Consider the following 19,822-nt stretch of genomic DNA (forward strand, 5'->3'; position numbering starts at 1 on the left):
TGTTTAAATCGGCTTTAACTAACTTGATGGTAACATAGTACATGTAATTCTTGCGCCCTGCCATTTATTCTTTTCAGCATATGTTGTAGTTCAAACAGACCTGGTGTTTTTTTTGTTTTTTTTTTCCCTTCACAATTTCTGCTGTTTAAGGGCATGACAGAATGTGTGCACCAGTGTTTTCCTGCCATTTTCAACAATTTCCTCGTGTTTTTTTTTTGTTTGCGTGGTATGCTTACTTTTATCCTTTGCTCATAATTTCGTGTTAAATGACTGTTAATTTGTTTGATTGTATTTGCTGTAACCTACTGATTTGCGCGAGCCATATTTTTGTTCATTTTGTGTTACTTGTAACTGCTGTTCTTTTGTCATTTTGTCTATTGTACCCCACTCCCCTCTGTAATGCCCTCGGGCCCTGAGGGTACTGAAATAAATAAATAAATAAATAAATAAATAAATAAATAAATAAATAAATAATGCTCTGGAGCTCGTGCTGCGTTGAAAGCCGCATTCAGAACAGTAACTGTAGGAACGAAAACATCTTCGACCGAAGTCCGTCTTGATGGGTTTTTGAGATACTGTCCGTTGACCCGAGGGTCGACTCGGCCACGGGACGCCGCCATCGTCGCCGCATCTTCGGCCTTCGGCGGTCTTTGACCTTCGCCGCTGCCACCGTGGTCCCACGGTCCTGGAAGGTCGCTGCCTTAATCCACTTAGGCAGGAGGGGAGCGCGAGCTGCTTTAATCCACACAGGCAGAGGGGGGGGGGGGGGGGGGCATCCCAAACCCAACAGCGCCTCCTGGTGGATAGCTCTTTGAGCAGCACACAATTGTGATGTGTGCAAACAGGCTACCCCCAGCCCACTGAGGCACATCCGTTAAGGGAAATCTTGTACCTATTGTGTATCACATGGCCTAGTATGCCTAGCTATAGCCGCTTTACTTTTCTAGCGTGGGTATAGACACTCGGGAAGACTGCAGCCTCTCGATAGAGCTTGGGCTGCAACTGCTGCATCACATCTACAACACGAGCTCGCTTCAAGGAAAGGAGCGCGGCCCGATTGGGGAAATTGCTCACTTTCGCCTACCCACCACGGTGGCTCAGTGGTAAGGCGCTCGTCTACCGAGCCTGAGTACCCGGGTTCGAACCCGACCGCGGCGGCAGCGTTTCGATGGAGTCGAAACGCAAGAGGCGCCGGTGTGTTGTGCGATGTCAGTGCACGTTAAAGATCCTCAGGTGGTCGAAATTATTCCGGAGACCTGCACTACGGCACCTCTTCTCTATCTTCTTTCACTCCCACCTTCCTCCCTTCCCTTACGGCGCGGTTCAGCTGTCCGCCGCGGTGTGCGAAACAGACACTGCGCAATTTCCTTTCCTCAAAAACCAATTTACAATTTATTTACACTTTCGCCTATGTTTTGCATCTTTCTAACGCTCTACGCCGCCTTTCTTCTCCTGATCATTACACACACTTCGTCACGCGTCGCAGCCTTTCTTCTTCCGATTACAGTCGCCTCGGTACACGCCGCACCTTCTGCAACACGATGTCAGAAGTAACACGTTTTGATCCACCAGACCACAAGCTCGTGTGTTGATGGGGTTGGCTGGAAAAGCTCAGAGACAAGTGTTAAAACCTTCCTGGACAAATCAAATTTTGCAGAGCGCTTTCTTCAGAACCTGACGACAAAAACGTTTCCTGGTGATGCAGCTGCATTATTTGGGCACCCTCACTGGTAACCGAATAAGCGAAGCTCTCGTCTCCGTGTTTTGTTCCGTTTATTTATTTTATCTTTATGATACAAAGGCATTCACCCTCCCCTCCAGATGTCCTAAAGCTTGTTTTTCTTTGCCTGTCTTGATGGCAGCAGTGGGGATGAGAGATTGTCTGTTCTGTTGAATCGTCCCTGTCTTTCGGCGCGCTTGACGTCATTTTCCAACTGGCCCAGACCCATACCTTAATGTTGCCTTGCCCGACGGCTATCGAGTGATACCTCTGCTACACGGGCGTTTCTAATGCCTTCCCACCGAATGTCATTAGACTCGGCCACCAAACTTACGCTGCTAAACAAAGTTTTTCAACGGCATTCGGCTCAGGTGACATTCGAGTCGACGGAGCTCCGCGGAGACATTCCAGATATTGGTAGCCCTTAGAAACGTGAACGCAGCCCGAACCGAATAGCCGTCGCCGCCGGCGCCGCCGCTTAGCCCCGCCCACGGCCGGCGGCCGCGCGACTGCTTTCGGCACCGTGGCTGTTCATTTCGATCGAAATACCCGCTCCTCGCTTTTTTCTGCTGTTTGTTTAACAGATAGCTCATGTTCTGTCTAAGTGAGTGCTTGAAGATAATAATACACCAATGAACATATGCCGCGTGAGCATGAAATTTCCCGAGGAGTGCGCCGATGAAGACGACTGCATACATACTGCTGTTTAGATCGCTGCGTACGAACAGCTAGTGCTCGTTTTCTAGATCACCCGGAGGTAGCTCTATTTTGCAATCCCAGATATCTATGATCATAGATGGCTCGTTGGCCGCAGTGTTCACAGTTTGGGTTGTAAAGATCTGGTTAAATGTGCGCGAGGAGTGATGGGGTGCATATCGATCTCGTTTGTAGACGACGCCACGTAAACTCTTGTTCTTTAGTCAGGCTTTTTTCCGAAGGGGAGAAGTGTCTTCTTTAGTTCAAAATTATTGCTGAGATCAAGATATGTGAGCATGGAGTCCTTCGTGAAACTCAGGGAGCCAGACTCATCTACTTACCGCGGTCGACGAAACCTCGGGCTTTATTGTTGGCTGCCTCGTTACCCGGATTCCCCGAATGGGCTTGTACCCATATCAGTTCGGAATAATTTGCTGAAAATTTGGTGCCGTTAAGGGTTCTAAGGGAGGTGTTTGTAATTCGCCCTTTTGCGAAATTATTGATAGCCATTTTGGAGTCGCTGAGAATGATGCTCTCTTGGGTATGCGCATGGCGATGACTAAGCTGCCTTCACTGCCGTTTCTGAGGATTTCCTTTTGATTGTTGCCGACACGATGTGGTCACCCTTCTCTTTCACAGCCACAGTTGAAAAGGCATTCGTATGTTTGTGTTCTGCGGCATCTATTTAAATTGTTCCAGCGCACTGTCCTTATTTATTACGTAAGGCTTTGGCTCGTGCTTGTCTTCTACCATCATGGTGTATGGGGTGCATGATTTTGGGAAGTAGTTTGATTAGTAGGGCCACCCTATAGTCATGAGGCAAGTGTACTTTAGCGTCTTTAATCATCGGATAAAAGTTAATTCTGAGCCTGGAAAGAATACTCCTGCCAGTTCTGGAACTGATTAATCACGCCGTTCGACCCATTAAATGGGCTTCTTTCAGTTTATTGTAGGTGTTGTGTATTCCTAACCTGATGATCCTTTCAGTTGAGGCATTTAGTGGGAGTCCTAGGGCGGCTTTGTAGGCCTGCCGTATCATGCTATCCAATTTGTCCTTTTCTGCTTTCGAAAATTTGAGATACGGGGCGGCATAGAGTATCCTGCTTAGCGCAAAAGCCTGCACTATAGTCGGCATTTAATCTCTTTCCCTCTGTCATGGTATTGTGGGTGGCTTGATGGTTGGTCGGCGCCGAAATTATAATTGATCGGGCCAATCTGCCCACCACTGCACTCTCCGTCAGGTTGGAGGGGAAAGAGCGACAAACTTCAGCCCGCGTGCCAAAGATGAGGTTCGACACCTGACCGGCGATAGGGGCCACTCCTGATTAGCCGTTGACCGGAGGCATGAGGCGTAGACAAGTTTCTTAACAAACCACTTTACTTGGGGAAAGAACAACGACAAAAGTTTCCAAACAAAGCCCAACAAAGTAGCGTGCCTACACAGGCGCGACGCAAATTACAAGCACACAATGAGGTAGCGAACACTACAATTTACACATAGAAGGAAACATCAGGGCGATTACTGCACGTTACAAGATTTAAACAACACTGTAGAAAAAGTTAGGAGGAGAAACAGCGACAGGACAAAGAAAAGAGTTCGAGCGAGTATGGAGAAACGGTGGCATAGCTGCGGGTGGCAAGGTCCGGTCGCAGGAAGCGTCGGGCTGCGGATGCTCGCGAGGTGCGGATACGGGCGAACTTAGGCCATGCGTCTTCGGGGCCGCCGCCGCCGCGCTCTACGCGAAGGACACCCGCCTAGGCTCGCTTGCAAGCCACTTCCCTGGCTGATCTCACACACGTCCGCACGCCCCGAAATCTCCAAGCCAGCTGCCCGGCTTGTGGTTTTCCCGCCGCCGCGTTCTCGTGGCAAACAAACAAACAAAAACCCAATGCACACCCCACCAACGATTCGCAGATGTAAAAGGAAAAAAAGACAAGAAGAAACAGAGAAGGAACGCAAGGGAGAGGCATGGTTCTAACGAGGAGCGATGCTAACTGGCGAAGGTCGGGAGGGGTGTCGGGACATTGAACCGCCAGCTTCCCGTCCCCACAACGTGGAAGCACTCGCTTCCCGGCGATCATACTAGGAGGGGGCGGAGTGGCCTTGACCCTCCAGCGTCGCGAGTGGTCTACCGTCCACGCGGGCGGGGGTGGGGGGGGGGGGCAAAATCGTCGCCGCCGCACTGCGACCTGTTTCTGACAAACAGAGGCGTTGCCTACCTCTGTTGCAAAAGTAAAAGACGTACAGCCTTTGCCAAAAGTAACCCGGCACAGGCGGTTTGTTTCTTAGCGCTCTGATTCTGTGTAAAGAAAGGTGAGACCTTGTCCTTGCATTACGGCACCGTTCGGTTTTTAGGGCTGCTGTAAATGCTCCGTTATACGTTTGAGAAGCAAGAACCTGTTGCTCGGTTAATTTTGGCAAAGACTGTGCAAGGCATGCACGAACTTTGTGACACCCTATGCGGCGGATTAATCGCGCCCTGAACGACAGCCCTGAACGAGTGTTTGAAGAAAGCCGATATTTGAATACCCCACTTCTTCAGTGATCGCGTTTTCACGACTGCCATTCTTGGCCTTGCGAACAAAATGACATGCACGCAAAGCCTTGTCGTTTCACATGCTGCGACTAGAACGAAAATAGTCGGCCTAGTCGGTGACGCCGCAATGCGATTTTCGCACAGTGCTTTCATATGCAACGAGTACCCAACGAATTCGGTCGGAGGGACACGCAAGGTTGCTCGATGTCCGCATAGGCAACCCACGATTAAACGCGACAGAAACGCTGCACGGAATGGGTTGATGATGTTATGACCGGCGTGTTTTTAGATGCAAGGCAATATTTCGCATGTTTGATTAGAATAAAGAGTTTTGCTTACGCCGCAGGAACAGCTCCCACGTGACCCCACGAGGAGACGGCGCGTGGGAGCTGTTTCCGCGGCCGGTCTCGACGCGCGCGCTCGAGAGCGCGCCTCGAGACCGGCCGCGGAAACAGCTCCCACGTGACGTCACGTCAACACGCAGCGAACGGAGGCAAATGGGTTGTGAAGCGGACGGCGCTCGCTTCGCCGAGCTCCGCGATGTTCCACGCTGTGAGAGGGGCAGATTGGGGACCGCTAGGGAGCTAGGGGAAAGACGCACTAGACTAGCGAAAATTCTGCCACTTTTTCGACATTTCGCTGCAAGAGCGAATAAGGTTTTTCGGCGCCGTCGACAGCGGAAGGCTCCTCGTGCGTTCGAAAACGCATCGCCATCGTCAACTGTTTGGCAGCGACCAGCGCCGATCGCGCGTGCCCTGAAGTGACGAACTAGATGAGATGGCGACAAGCGGCACTCAGGCGACGCGCTAATACAGGGAGCGACGACGCGGCTACTCGGAGGCTCGAAGGCGAATACTCTTGCCGAAAGCGGCGCTCTGGGACGTTCGGCTTTCATTCCGGCTCGGCGGTGCCCCACGCTTTGCACCTGAGTGGAGAGGTGAGCAGAACTCCTGATATTTGCATGTATGCGTACACTTTACACGAGCCCGACTAAACTTCGTAGTTGTTTCGAAGTCTGCACGTTGAATAGGTTCGAAAGAATCGCGTATCACTATCACCATTCTGTTTTTTGACACTTGCATAAAGTGCCAGTTTTGTGGTTTGGGTTAGTTTATTGGGGTTTGTATATCAAAGTATGCAGCAGTTATACCTGCTCTCAGTATGGGGTTCAAACTTGGAGGCTAATGAAAAGACGAAATTGAGGTGAGGGCAGCCGCCGCGGTGGCTCAGTGGCAAAGACGCGGGTTCGATCCCGGCCGCGGCGGTCGAATTTCTATGGAGGCGGAATTCTAGAGGCCCATGTACTTTGCGATGTCAGTGCACGTTAAAGATCCCCAGGTGGTCGAAATTTCTGGAGCCCTTCACTACGGCGTCCCTCATAACCTGAGCCGCTTTGGGACGTTAAACCCAATAAACCAAGCCGATGTGGTGAGGACAGCGCAGAGAAATATGTTAGGAAAAATGATAGGTGTAAGGTTCGACAGTAAGAGAGCACAGTGGGTCAGGGAACAAACGCGAGTTAGTGACATCCTCGATATCGAAAAAAGGAGAAAGTGGCAAGGGTAGGCCGTGTGTTGCGAAGGCAAGGTAACCGATGGTCCTTCAGGTGACCGAGTGAAATCCAAGAGAGGGCAAGCGTGGCAGGGGGCTGCGGAGTGTGAGGTTGGACAATTAGATTGGAATGTCTGCGCGGTAAGACGGCTGCAGCTTGTATAGGAGATGGTTAATAGAAGGCTATGGGAGAGCCTCAGTGGACGTAGTTAAGCTGATGATGATGGCAGTGAAAGAAATTTATGGACTCGTCAGTTTTTTAAAACGTTAAATGCTTGCGCCAGCGCGTTTATTCCGAACACCAGCTTAATTCCTTCGCGAAAAAGTTGAATCAAAGCAGCACAAGCTTATTTAATTCGTTTTCTGGCCAAATTAGTTCGTACTTGAAAAAGGAGTATTTCAATGGTCGTTTCTAAAGCCATGCTTACTATAGCTTTCAAACCTTACTGTAATTTCGTGATCGAAATTTTTTACCTGTTTTGATTTTTGACAAGTATGACAATTTCATCGAAATGTGCTTTTCAAAGTTCGCTGTGGTAGTCAGTGGCGGTCCCAGAGATATGTTTTTTTTTTTTGGGGGGGGGGGGACTTACGTATATAAAAAAAAGAAAAATAGCAACAACAATTTTTTATTTACATTTTATTTCTACTGAAATTTTTGTGCGCTTTGTAAGAGAAAAATAAAGGGAGAACGATATAGATGTTATACCATAACTCTTCCTTTGAATGTTAACGATTACGTGAGCAATATTCATTTCGATGCCCTGCGCTTCTCCTTCAAATGGTTCACCTCTTAAGTAACCTAATTATTCACGCTGATTTTTATCTTTCCTCTCATTTCCCTTCCCCACGCTGCACAGATCAGAGCTCCGTGCTACCATGTCCTACTTTGTTGGGCATAGGCGCTTTAGTACCGGCCTGTATGCTGTGCTTTGTCTGTCTGACTGTGGCGGTGTTGCGACTTTTGTTTTGTCTTGTTTTGATTATGTTTTTACTTCTCTGATTTTCGTTGTGGCCGGCACTCGATGCTTTGTTTTGACTCTTACTGTGACCGTGACTATTGAAGTAGTCACGGTCCAAAGTCACAAAGTTTGTGACTTTGGTCTTCTCAATTTTTATTTATTTCGCGGGCTGCACGCTGTGCTTTGGCTGTCTGCCTGTGACTGTAACTTTGACTGTGATGTGCCTTTTGTTTCTTCTTTTGAGATTTTATTTTTACTGCTGTTTTTTTCTTTAAATTATTTTTTCTTTTTAGCATTTACTCCTTTTTCATTTATCTTGAATTGGCGTTAAGCCTGGCAAAGCTTTGCTGGTGCGGTCACCCTCTCTCTTTCTTTTAAGTTTTTTTACCTTTTTTGAGAGAAGCAATAAAAGGGTACACGGTCGTCGCATGAGGTATTCGGCAACAGTGGGTCCAGCAAGGTCAAAGCATTTGTCCCGGCATTTAACGAGCGCGGTTGGCGACCTTCCTTGCTCAGTTCGGGGAAGGGGGTTTGTTCCGCCCTTGGTCCCCTCCGACAAGGCGGCTGGTCGGCGCGCCTTGTGAAGCCAACAGAAGAGATGATCCCCCGCTGGCGTCGCTGTGTCTCATGGGGGGATAGGTGGTAATGGTTTATTTTAAAGAAAAAATAAAAAAGGGTAAAGGGAAAGAATGTTGCCGGCCGCGGCAATTGCTGTCTGGCATCCGAGCTGCGGTCGGCGGAGATCAAAGGGAAAGGGGGAGGATAGTGAGGAGAAATACAGGGGGGAGCTATAGCAAGAAAGGACGGGGGAGAGCTTTGTGCGCTATTTACAAAATACAAAAATTAATCAAGTTCGCGCCGCTCGCGTGCAAATTTCCAGGCTCTGTCCGAAAATAAGAGCGCGCGAGCGGCCAGTGTGCACAATCATTTACAGAAAACAACAAATTGTACGAGCGTCCTCTCTCGAACTAAACGTGCGCGCGGCACACGGCACGAGCGGCCGGGCTGTGGCGCCCGCCCGGCCGGGTACCGACCAAGGTAGCACCCACGGAGCGTTCGTGTCACGCGTGCACTACCTGGCAAAGAGCAAGCGGGAAGTCAATCCCGCCTGCTCGCCCATGGTGGGATAAAGGCATGAATGGGTGGCTCCCTTCCGCCCCGACGAGGTTGCTGGCGACCCTAACCGCAGGAGAATGGCACCGCCGCCGTCGGCGCGCCGGCCCGATAACTGGACAATAACTATGAATTTTTCTCGTATAACTTGTATAACGCGGAATTGTGTGAAATAAGACAGGCGCTAACACGATGAACGTACAAAGCAGGGGACTACTTGACTCATCATAGACTAAAAAGTTTTCCAGTTCTACGTCAAGATCATATCTCGCCCAGCCCGAAAACGGACGTTTGGGAAGATGTGCAAAGGCTTTGGGGGGGGGGGAGGCAGAGAGACGACCCCCCCCCCCCCTCTTAGGACCGCCACTGGCGGTGGTCAGTGCTGTCAGGCTGAAAGGCTAGCTAGCAGCAAAAAAAAACTTGCCTTGTGGGCGTGACACGATGGGAGTCGTTTGAGCACGCCTACTGTGAACTTCTGAATGAACTTCATAGGCAATGGTAGTTATGTGCTGCATTTTCATGACCACCCGATTATGAGTCATCACCCCTCAGAGCGTGAAGGTGATTCATGTTGTCGTTTTGCTGTGCTTTGAGTCTCTGCTGAAATATGAGGAGACGGCGTTTCGACGTGAGTAGCAGTTCACAAGAGTAAGTCGGCACTGACCGCCACGCAGGATATCTCCATGGCAAAAGGTAACCGATTGCTTAAAGTTCTCGAGAACTAAAGAAAAAGTGCGCCGCCAGATGAAATTATGAGCTCAGGAATTTTCATGCCTGTGGTTTGTTTGATATAGTGAAACATAAAAAACTACTTTCGTTTACTGTTGTGATGGGTCAGCGTAGTAAAGCAGGACGCCGTGGACCCGGCCCCATTGTAGCGAACTGCTTTTATCTAAACTTGTATCCTACTATAGAAGGGATACCTTCATGCGATCGTGCGCCAAAGAGGCGATCGATTGCGTTCCGTAATATTATTGGGTTTTATTCGTTGAACTCACGGTGTTTTAAGTTCTAAATAGATTGTGCGGCTCGAGTACTGTTCGTGGCAACGGTTGAAAAAATCGCTAGCGTTGAAGGGTATATGTGTTGCGCATTGATTACAAAATTGGCTGTGGCTTAGGTAAGGTTAAGCCTGGATATCTCGAAGCGAAAAGCTGCGGCGAGGCGGAGGAGGAGCCGCGTGTGTAGTGAACACGGTGCCGCTGGTGTCGCGTCCGCTGTCTCCGACGTCTCCTCTCCACTCTCCGTTCGCCCTGTGCCCCGCGCGCGCGGCCTGCGCGGCAGCCGAAACCGAGAGGGGCGGGAAAGGAGGCCTCCCTTTAGGCCTGCCCGCATACGTGATAACGGGGGTTACACCCCCCCTCCCCCCGCCGCTCTCCGCCATCGTCGTCGCTCTGGGGTAATCCGAGGTGGGAGGAGGAAAGTACAGCGGCGGGCCCCGAACGAGAGAGGGGGGCGCCCCCAGCGGGCGAGGGTTTTTGCGGCTCTCCAGACCCGAGTTTGACGGTTTGACTAGCCTAGGAAAGCTTTTCGCTTCAATATACCGACTGAGTCGGAGCAGCTCCGACCACAGCCGCGCATATGCAGAAGCGCAGCGGCGGCTCCGACCACCTGCGCCTCTCCTGTGACGTCACGTGGTTTGCGCATGCGCAGCTGTGGCTTTTTCTAACGACGGAGCACACGCGAGACTCGGAGTTGACTAGCCTAGTGAAGCTTTTCGCTTCAAAAGTACCTTTCCAGAATGAAGTGTCCTGTGCCGGGAAGAGCCACAGAAGCGAACACGAGTCATTCTTGATCATCGTCTTGTTGTCTCATCGCATAGCAGACTGAAAAATTCAGGGGGCACTTTGACTGTCCAAAGTGGGTAGAGGCGGAAGCGTTTTCCGCACCACCTTCGCTGTTTCTGTGGCACTGGTGGCGTCACATATATTTGAGTACTAATTACTAAGTAATGGCAAATCACTAATTAATTGTTAATTACTGATTAATGCCTGAATACTAATTAATGGCTAATTAATGACGCTTAAGCTTAGCCTTTAGGAGTGGAACGCGACAGCGCGTTGTAGCGCTGCCAGGGAGTCCACGGAACGCCACCACCCGTTCGGCGCGATGCCTTGCCCTTTGAACGCAACGCTTTTTGAGGAAAGGAAATGGCGCAGTAATTCTCTCTCATCTCGGTGGACACCTGAACCGCACCGTAGAGAAAGGGAGGTGGGAGTGAAAGAAGACAGATAAAGAGGAGCCGTAATGAAGAAAATGAAAATTGTATTTGAGGAAAGGAAATTACGCAGTAACTGTCTCACATATCTCGGTGGACACCCGTCAAAATTCAGGGGGGCACTTTTTTGACCTAAAGTGTGGTCAGTGATGTGTGGTTAAGATGTTATGCTTCGCCCCTAAGAGTGGAACGCGACAGCGTCTTGCAACGCTGCCAAGGAGTCCATAGAACGCCATCGCCCATTCGGTTGTACGCCTCACTCGTCGGTAAATTGGTTTTTGAGGAAAGGAAATGTATCTGTCTCTCATATCTCGGTGGACACCTAAACCTCGCCGGAAGGGAAGGGAGGAGTATGGCAGTATGTGAAGACACCGTATTCACTAGACGCGCCTTTGTTCATTCCAAACCATCGAGCTGGCATGGCGTAGTGGATAGCGTGCTCGTCTCTCACGCCGAAGACCGGGGTTCGATTCCTGAGCTCGACCAATTTCTTAATCGCTTTTATTTATTTATATGGCCTGACTAGTAAAGCTAATTAGGCTAATTGGGTAATTAAGCAATTAACTAAGCTCAGTCCCACTTACTTGGAGCATCACTATACGATCCCTTCAATTGGTTGTATGGTTACTAGCCAAAGTGCAATTGGCCCCGTTTGAAATTCGCGCACTGTGACGTCACGACCGTTTCCACCAATTGAAAAGCGTGACATTTTCTGTCGACAACTGCTGCTTACAACGATGAGACATTAAAGGCTTCCGCCTTAATACTGTGAGCCCGCGGACAGGCCCCGTTGCCGTTTTGCGCGCTACCGTTGTGCCGTGGTTTGAGTTGTGTGTCATGTACTTTCGCACTACGGCCGCACGCAACCCGTTTGCTTCTGTTCACTGTAACGGTAGCCGCCCTGCAAGCAAGGGCTTCCGAACCGTACGTCAGGCAAATCTAGTCACCCGTATTATTCTGGCTATAGGGTCGGCGTTTAAGGCGGCGTCTAGGGAGAGTAGGAGCTTTCCCGTGATTAACCTGTTAGGCAGATTAACCTTCCCCCTTTCCTTCCTCCTCTCTCGTCTTATTAGGACCATGAACGCTTCCTCTGCTCCAGTGGACCCCTCGATTGTGGAGATGCTGGGCGATGTCCGCGAAGTGGGAGCCGGGGCTGTGTGGTCGCTGTCGTCCTGCAAACGTGGTAAGCTATGAGGCACCTCCCGACCGTCACGAACGGCGAATCCTGGCTGGGAATTGTGATGTGTCTTGTTAACGCTCCTTTTCGCAGGATTTGGCGTCGGTCAGCTGCTAGACAACTGCCTTGATACATACTGGCAATCGGACGGGGTCCTACCGCACGAAGTCAATATTCAGTTTCACCGCAAAACGGCGATACAGACGATCTGTACCTACGTCGACTACTATCGTGACTACAGCTACACACCTAAAAGGTACTACTTGGCTTTTTTCACTCTCATAGGTATATAACTAGTTCATGCTGTTCCACAGAACGCAGAAAACGCCGCCGCGCTGACTCAGTGGCTATGGCACTGGCTTGCTGACCCGAAAGACGCTGTTTCGATCCCTGCCGCGGCGGTCGCATTTCGATGGAAGCGAAATGCTAGGCACCCGTGTAATGTGCGATGTCAGGGCACGTTAAAGAACCGCAGGTGGTAGAAATTTCCGAAGCCTTTCCTACGGCGTCCCTCATGGCCTGAGTCGCTTTGGTACGTTATGCCCCCTAAGCCATAAACCAGAACGCAGATTTTTTTTCGTACCACGTGAGCGTCGAGATAGGTCACGTGGTTGTCGGGCGCTTTGGTGTCAAGGTCATATTTGCCACGTCTGTTTTGCGCCCGAAAGGGTTCTCACCCTGGGGTGCGCTTCGACTCCGAGGAGTGCGCTTCGGAGTGAATTCGAGTCCAAACGCGACGCCGCTTTGAATCATCATTGCTATGCGCCGCTTCGCTAACAAAGGTTTAGTGCACGACAGCACCTAAACGAGACTGTGTTCTCTTCTCGTATTACTGCGCCTCTGCGTTGCATGCCATATCGGCGCCTGGAATCGTATCCAGGGAAATAAAACCGTTATGTGCTAATATTCAGTCTAGCACCTGCAGGTAAGGATGGACGCTCCACAATGCAAGAGGTGTGCAGTTCGGTGAACGCTCATGTGGCGCGGAACTTTTCGAGCCAGGTTCAATTTACTTTAACTAGAACCTGTTCCAGGTGTCCAGGTCCTAGTTACTTTAATGCTGCCGCATCCTACATAGTCTGTCGGCATTATTTTTTGGAAACTGCTGAGGGTCTTGCATCCGCATTCAGCGTGTGTGAAGGTGCTCGGCCGCGACGTGCGGTGACAGAGCTACGTGTACTTGCTCTCAAGGCTCTCCGCTGGCGTGAAAAGGAAGAGTTTTTTAACGTGATGTTTAGATATAGGGGAGCATGCGTACCACTGAGCAAGAGATGATTCGTCCTACAGCGTCTGGAAAGGGGAAGAAAATGTTTCCCACTGTAAGCGGGGTAAGATTTATGCATGTGACGTACCGTAATGTCTGCTGCCCCTGTATTTATTTGGCCCACCGCGGCGGCTCAGTCGCTTTGACGTTTGGCTCCTTATATCAAGGCCGCGCTATGGAACCCCGTGGCCGCATTTCGCTCGAGTTGGAATTGAAATCCGGCCGTCTGCTGCTCATGTCAATCCTTGTTGAAGAAGGCGGTACTAATTATTGGGGAGCCCTCCACTACGGCATCTCGCGATGGTCACGTGCAGTGGCGGGACGTGAGACAGTACTGGTGCTTTACCTTCAGCATTTCACGTGTGCAAGGAATGCTTAGTGGTGGGACCTGCTGTGATATACATATGAAAGGAGCCAGCACTAACTGGAATTAAGGAAAGAACAGGGGATTTTTTTTCGCGTTATGCGGCACGAACAGACCCATACAAAAAAGGGGTGAACAGCTGCCGTCTGAGCACAGTTGTTTGTAGGATAACGTACTTACGTGGCTCCTCTTCCTCTGCCTTTTGCCCAAATCTCACTATATCAGCTTCCCCGCTGCAGTAGCAAGGAATTAACTCTTCAGCAGCACACTTTCTTACCCACATTAACCGGGAATATGAGAGCTCTTCGTATTTGCGCCTTTTGGCATTTTGCCCTGGTGGCATTACCCCCATATTCATTCATCCAGTCACCGTACGCGACTTGCAGAGGTCGTGGCTTCGTATTCCTCCGCAAACATGTGCTATTTCCTTCTGCTCTGCACTAAGTTATCGTTCATATGAATAATCATTGGGTTTAAATTTCCCACTTCGACAAAAATCATCGTTAAATAAATTTCCTATGTTTTGCTTGGTTTGAGTGGTTATTCTTTTAGTGTACAATGTCGGTGCATTTATGTCTATTTGCGCTGTGTGGGTTCTCCGTAAACAACGGATAAGGTCGAAGGGAACAGCGTACTTAAAAACAAAAATTGTGGGCTATGAGGAACGCAGTAGTGGATGGCTCGATGTTACATCAGACCAGCTGGTGTTGTTTAATGTGCGCCGACATCGCACAACACACGGGCGTTTCTGCATTTTACTTGCATCGAAATGCGGCCGTCGCGGCCAAGATTTCATCCCACGATCTTGAGCCGAGCGTCAAAGCCATTGGGTCACCGCTGTGCGTTCAACGTAATTAACGAAAAAGGGAGTTGCACGAAGGATGAAAAGAAGTCAAAGGTGCATTGTGACACTTTTACCGCGAGAGCCATTCTACAGAGCCCGCCCAAAGCCGAGCTCCAGTGTAACCCCGCACGGCTGGCGCGACGCCCGAGCTATAGCGCAAGAGAGGCTCCAACTAAGGAGAACGCGATATTGGGAGCCAGACTTATCACGGCGCGAAAGAATCGCCGGGCGAGGCGCCAAAGCCACCGCGCAGCTTAAGATAAGAAAAAGTAGATAGCGGGAGCCAGAGCTAGCGCGATCCCAGTGCCATCACACGGCTGATGTTAGAGGTATGGTATGGTGCTGTGATGATTCAGATAAGAGGATTATGTGGTTTCGTATTTTTATTAGTGTCATGGCCGACAAAAAAGCTTTCGACCGCCGTCGCGCACGGCAGCGTGAAAGTCGTCCCCTCCGCAAAGGACACCCTCTCGTGCGCGCTGCCGAGTGGGAAGCCGGTCGGCGCCGGAACCAGACTGAGCATGGGCGTCATACGGAGAGTGCCCGCTAAACATTGCAGGAATGTGTGCCAGTAAGGTGCCTTGTGGGGCTAGTGGAGTTGGTCCATTCTCAGGTCTTCAGAACTCTCCTCCTTTTTATGTCCTATTTGTGTGCGCGAACAATAATTTTGTGAAACGTGCGCTGTGGCTCGCGTGAAGGCGCAACCTCGCTGACCTGTCAGCGCAATTCAACCGGGGCCATCTTCAGCCGTACGTGAACGACCCGCTAGTGTTTGTGGGCGCCTCTAACATATAAGCGACGCATTAAGACTTTGTAGAACGAATGAGCGACTGCGGCCTGCCACTCGTTTCGGACGCAGCAAGGCCAACGACAAAGAAGAAGACGTGTATTGACTTGCACTCACAGCGTGCACGGAGCCGATTAGCACGCACTTCAGCGACCACAAGGTCGTACTTATGGGCTCTGAAAAGCAGCGAAGAAAAGATAGAAGGTACAAAATACAGGCTATCTTTTTGTACGTCTTTACCACAGCACAGCGCGCCTCTTTTTTTTTTATTGTAACCCTTTTGCGCTGTGTATACGCAAAACACCGATGCAGCATAGCACAGCGAGCAGTAAATCGGTTCTGGGCGGAAATTTATGCCCCAAACAACGAAACTTAGCAATGCCTGCCTTTATTCGCAAGTTGTACGTGAAACTGAAAAGCAGTGACTGATATCCGGATTCAATAGCCTGAAAGTCCCAGCATTCCGACCATATTTCATGGCGAAGTAACAACTGTTGTATTCATTGGCGTGCACAGTTCTCTCTAAAGCGGGGACAAAGTTCATGGCAGTGTCTTTTCATGAGTTCTGGGTAGAAGGGAACAATGTGGGAAAAATTTGCACCCCCATAATAGGACCCCTACTGGGTCCCCTCTTTTGTGCACGCCTATGCCTGTGTTGCGCCTCTCTCTGACCCATATATGTGGCCCCACGCGCTCTGACGCGCGGCCAAACTGTGCGACGAATAACGCCCTTGAATGGCGTGAGCAAATATTCCAAGTTTATTTTCACCGTTTGCTTGCAACGCCGCGGTCCGGCTGCCGCCATACTGTGCGCAAGTCAATCGCAAAGGTAACAAATGCGCTACCATCATATAACTTCGAATTTCTTACCAAACTTTGACCGACCTGTGCCTACATAGGTTCCCAGTTATTTCGTGACCGGCGTATAATGAACAATTGTGTCGTCGCATCTTCCTCGCGTAATAGAAGTAAATTGTCTCTGCCACGTGTTGTCTCTATCGATGCTTAGCAGAGAAGAGCGCCAACAGCGACGGAGGTTGTGCGTGCATTTCGGAAAAGCTTAGCGGACGATGTTCGTGCTGGCACGAGCTCTCGGCGCACGCGCCTATTCTCGTTGCTTCTGCTGGCCCATGCCGTGATAAGGCGTCGATATACCGCCCGGTCTACGGTGCCACGACACTCGGTTGAACGTGACTGTCACAACGTCGAGCTGAAGCCGTATTGTCTGTCACACACGTGGCACACATGATTAAACTCACTGGCTACAAAAAATTACGAGGAACTTTAGCGGCTAAAGTGGTGAAAGGCGAAAGCCTGAGTGCTGCATTCTGCTACGCGATTGTTCACTTTACATTCTGGTGGTGCATAAATTAACTGCCGATTAATGACGTTTAATCTTTGCCTTTAGGAGCGGAACGCGACAGCGTGTTGTAGCGCTGCCAGGCAGTCCACGGAACGCCACCACCCGTTCGGCGCGATGCGTTGCCCTATGAATTCAACGCTTTTTGAGGAAAGGTTCTACGCCTTGCTCGTCGGTAAATTGGTTTTTGAGGAAAGGAAATGTATCTGTCTCTCATATCTCGGTGGAAACCTAAACCTCGGCGTAACGGGAAGGAAGGGAGATGGGAGTGAACGAAGACACCGTATTCACTAGACGTGCCTTTGTTCATTCTAAACCATCGAGTTGGCATGGCTGAGTGATAGCGTGCTCGTCTCGCACTCCGGAGACCGGGGTTCGATTCCCGAGCTCGGCCAATTTCCTACTCAGTTTTATTTATTTATCTGGTCTGAGTAGAAAGGTTAATTAGGCTAATTGGTTAAGTAAGTCCTACTAACTTGGAGCATCACTATAGGATCCCTTTAATTGGTTGCATGGTTAGTAGCCAAAGTACAATTGGCCCCGTTTGAAATTCGCGCACTGTGACGTCACGACCGTTTTTCCCAATTGAAAAGCGTGACATTTCTGTCGACAACTTGTGCTTACAACGATGAGGCATTAAAGGCTTCCGCCTTAATAGTTGGCATTGGCAGCTTTGTTGACAAGCCGCCGCTGTTACATTCACGGATGCGCATTGGGGATCGCTTAGGGGAGCGGCGTGTGCAGCTTGCCATTCTCGGTGGCGCTCTTGTTTGGACTGCGTCCCTCGCCAACACACACTGCGGCTCACAGTTGCCTTTGTCTGCTGCAGTGTTGTAGTGGTTAGGCGACGGCGTTGAACATGATAGCTGCGTGCTTGTTAAGCTTGCCATTAATGTTCCGCTCGAGGAAACCACTGACCTTCGCGCCTACCGTGCGCGCATCCCACGGCACACGCTGCGCCTCGGCGAGTTTGTTTCCTGCAGCCGTTGATGTTCTCAGACAGGACGCACTCGGGTGGAATTGTTCCTTTTCTTTTATTACCTACGCTCTTCATTCTCGGTTCTCTTACTCAGCAGAACAGGCACAGAAACATGAACACTAGACACAGACATACGCAATGCACCTCGTGGCAGGAAGTTCTCTTCTCCAACGCCGTGGAAGTTGCTCCAGTCTACTTACGCCTCCGTTGTCTCCGCTACTCATGTCACATGCGGCTTCTTCAGTTCGCCCTCTTGCACTCCTGCGTAGCTGTTATGCCCAATAGTGCAGTGCAGTTCAGGTGGTCGTTGCGTGATCTGCACACACAGGCCACTCTGCCCCCCCTCCCCCTCCCGACACTCCTCCGCAAATGCGCGAAATGCTCCACATTCGTACCACGAACGCATCTTCTAGGCTAAAGAGGCTGCCCTAATCAACTAACTCCGGCCAAATTCCGTTTGCGTCCCACATTGCTGTTTGCTGTAGCGCCATAAATGAAATTTCCCGCATGGTATACAATGACAACATTTGGTCTCACCTGTGCTTTCAGGATTGCTGTGAAAGTGGGAAGCACTTTCCACGACCTGCGCGTGGTCGAAACTGTTGACCTGGACGAGCAAACAACGGGATGGGTGCACATTCCAATGCAAGACTCGGCTGGCCGCCCTGTCCGCGCCTTCCATGTGCAGATTGCAGTCTTGGAGAACCACATGGATGGCCGGGACACCCACCTGCGGCAGATCAAGCTGTACTCTCCTCTTCAGCGAGCCAGCGTCAGCGTCTTGCCTGGAGTCAACTTCACGAGCGCTGAATGCATTGCTTTCAGCTGCATCCGCTGAGAGATGAGCGTGTAAGCATTACCTGCCCTTGATAATGACAGACCTTGATGACATTTTGTACTGATTTAAGCTACTTAAAGTGATTCGTTTCCATACCAGTGTCCTGTTTTGATACCTTGTCATCACAATCCAGCTATTCTTCTCTCTACTCTTGCTCAAGGTCAAACATAATTGACTGCTCTGAAGAATCGTTACGTCGCTACTAATCGCAGAAAGGGAAGAATGAATTCCTGGACGTCCACTACCTGTACACAAATCGCTAGCTGGTGTGCCTTGTTGCCCCACGTATTGTTCGTCAACCTGTGTGAGCTCAGATATGCCCGATACCGTCAGCGCACTGCGCAGTTTTAACTAGGAATGTAAGAGAGACAGAGAGAAACCACGATGTTCGCTGTACTGTACAAAGTACACTGCGTGTGTGCAGTAGTAGCCAGACGGAGACAGTGAAACAGACTTCGCAACAACCTCAGTAACAAATCGGAGAATTCCGGGAAAACTACAGCCATGGAGGAAATTCTCATTCTGTGGTATAATAGACACTGCAATAATTAATAGGGCCGACCTGCCCACAGCTGCCCACTGCATACGTTTCGAGAGGACGTAGCCAGGGCTAAGTAGGAAGCTCCGGCTACATAATACCCCCTAACTGGGAGTCTTTAAGGAAATAAAGTGATGTGATGTGATCTCTTATTGCACTTAAGAACCTGAAGGCAAAGAGGAGCGCCGGTCGAGCCAACACTGCTGCTCTGCCTTCGTAGCGCAAAGCGTGGCTCGCGAGGCCGCCGCGTAGCAACGCACGAACACTCGCTGGCGTTGACGCAGCCTGTTCTTTCACGATGCTTCCGCGGCCACATCTGCGAGCAGAAATGAAGGGAAGTGGGCTGAAACGCAACACCTTAACAGCACTTAAAATGTATAGGTAGTCTCGGCAACTGGCAGGCGCTGAAACAGCGTGAAGAAGAGGGGGTGGTGGCCATTCTTGCCGCAAATAAGGATACTCACATTACCTAATCTGGAGTCGCGTCCACTGCCTTGTGGTCGTTAAATAAGTGCGCGATTACGTTTACCACGAGACGTTTAGAAGTTTATTCTTTTTAGACATTTCATTTGCAAAGTCTTCCCTAGCTTGCCAATTAAGCCGCTTGTGCTCTGACTCCTCACGGGATTAATTGAAAGATTAGCGCATAACACTAGGACAAATACATTGAAGGAGACAGGACGTCGTCTTTTAATTAGTCTTTTAGGCGCTAGTCTTTTAATTAACGATGACACACCAACTAGCCCAGCTCTCCACCTTGATTCCTCACGGGGAAGCCGACCCGTCCCTTGTTCACGCATGCTATACGAAACCAGCAGCCTACGAGACCTGGCCCTCGTCCGTATTTTGTTGCCAACATCCGTTTAGCTCTTGA

General features: G+C 50.2%; 1 protein-coding gene across 1 annotated transcript; it reads left to right on the forward strand.

The window, feature by feature from the left end:
* Nucleotides 1-11,874: 11,874 nt before the first annotated feature.
* On the forward strand, nucleotides 11,875-18,410 carry LOC149355510 (anaphase-promoting complex subunit 10-like). Its single transcript, XM_089577657.1, has 3 exons — nucleotides 11,875-11,980; nucleotides 12,068-12,230; nucleotides 18,122-18,410. The coding sequence occupies exons 1-3, from the start codon at nucleotides 11,875-11,877 to the stop codon at nucleotides 18,408-18,410; spliced, it is 558 nt and encodes a 185-aa protein (XP_089433783.1).
* Nucleotides 18,411-19,822: the final 1,412 nt, after the last annotated feature.

This window comes from Amblyomma mixtum, chromosome 3 (genome assembly GCF_055824585.1).
Source record: "Amblyomma mixtum isolate Tamu chromosome 3, ASM5582458v1, whole genome shotgun sequence".
NCBI lineage: Eukaryota > Metazoa > Arthropoda > Arachnida > Ixodida > Ixodidae > Amblyomma > Amblyomma mixtum.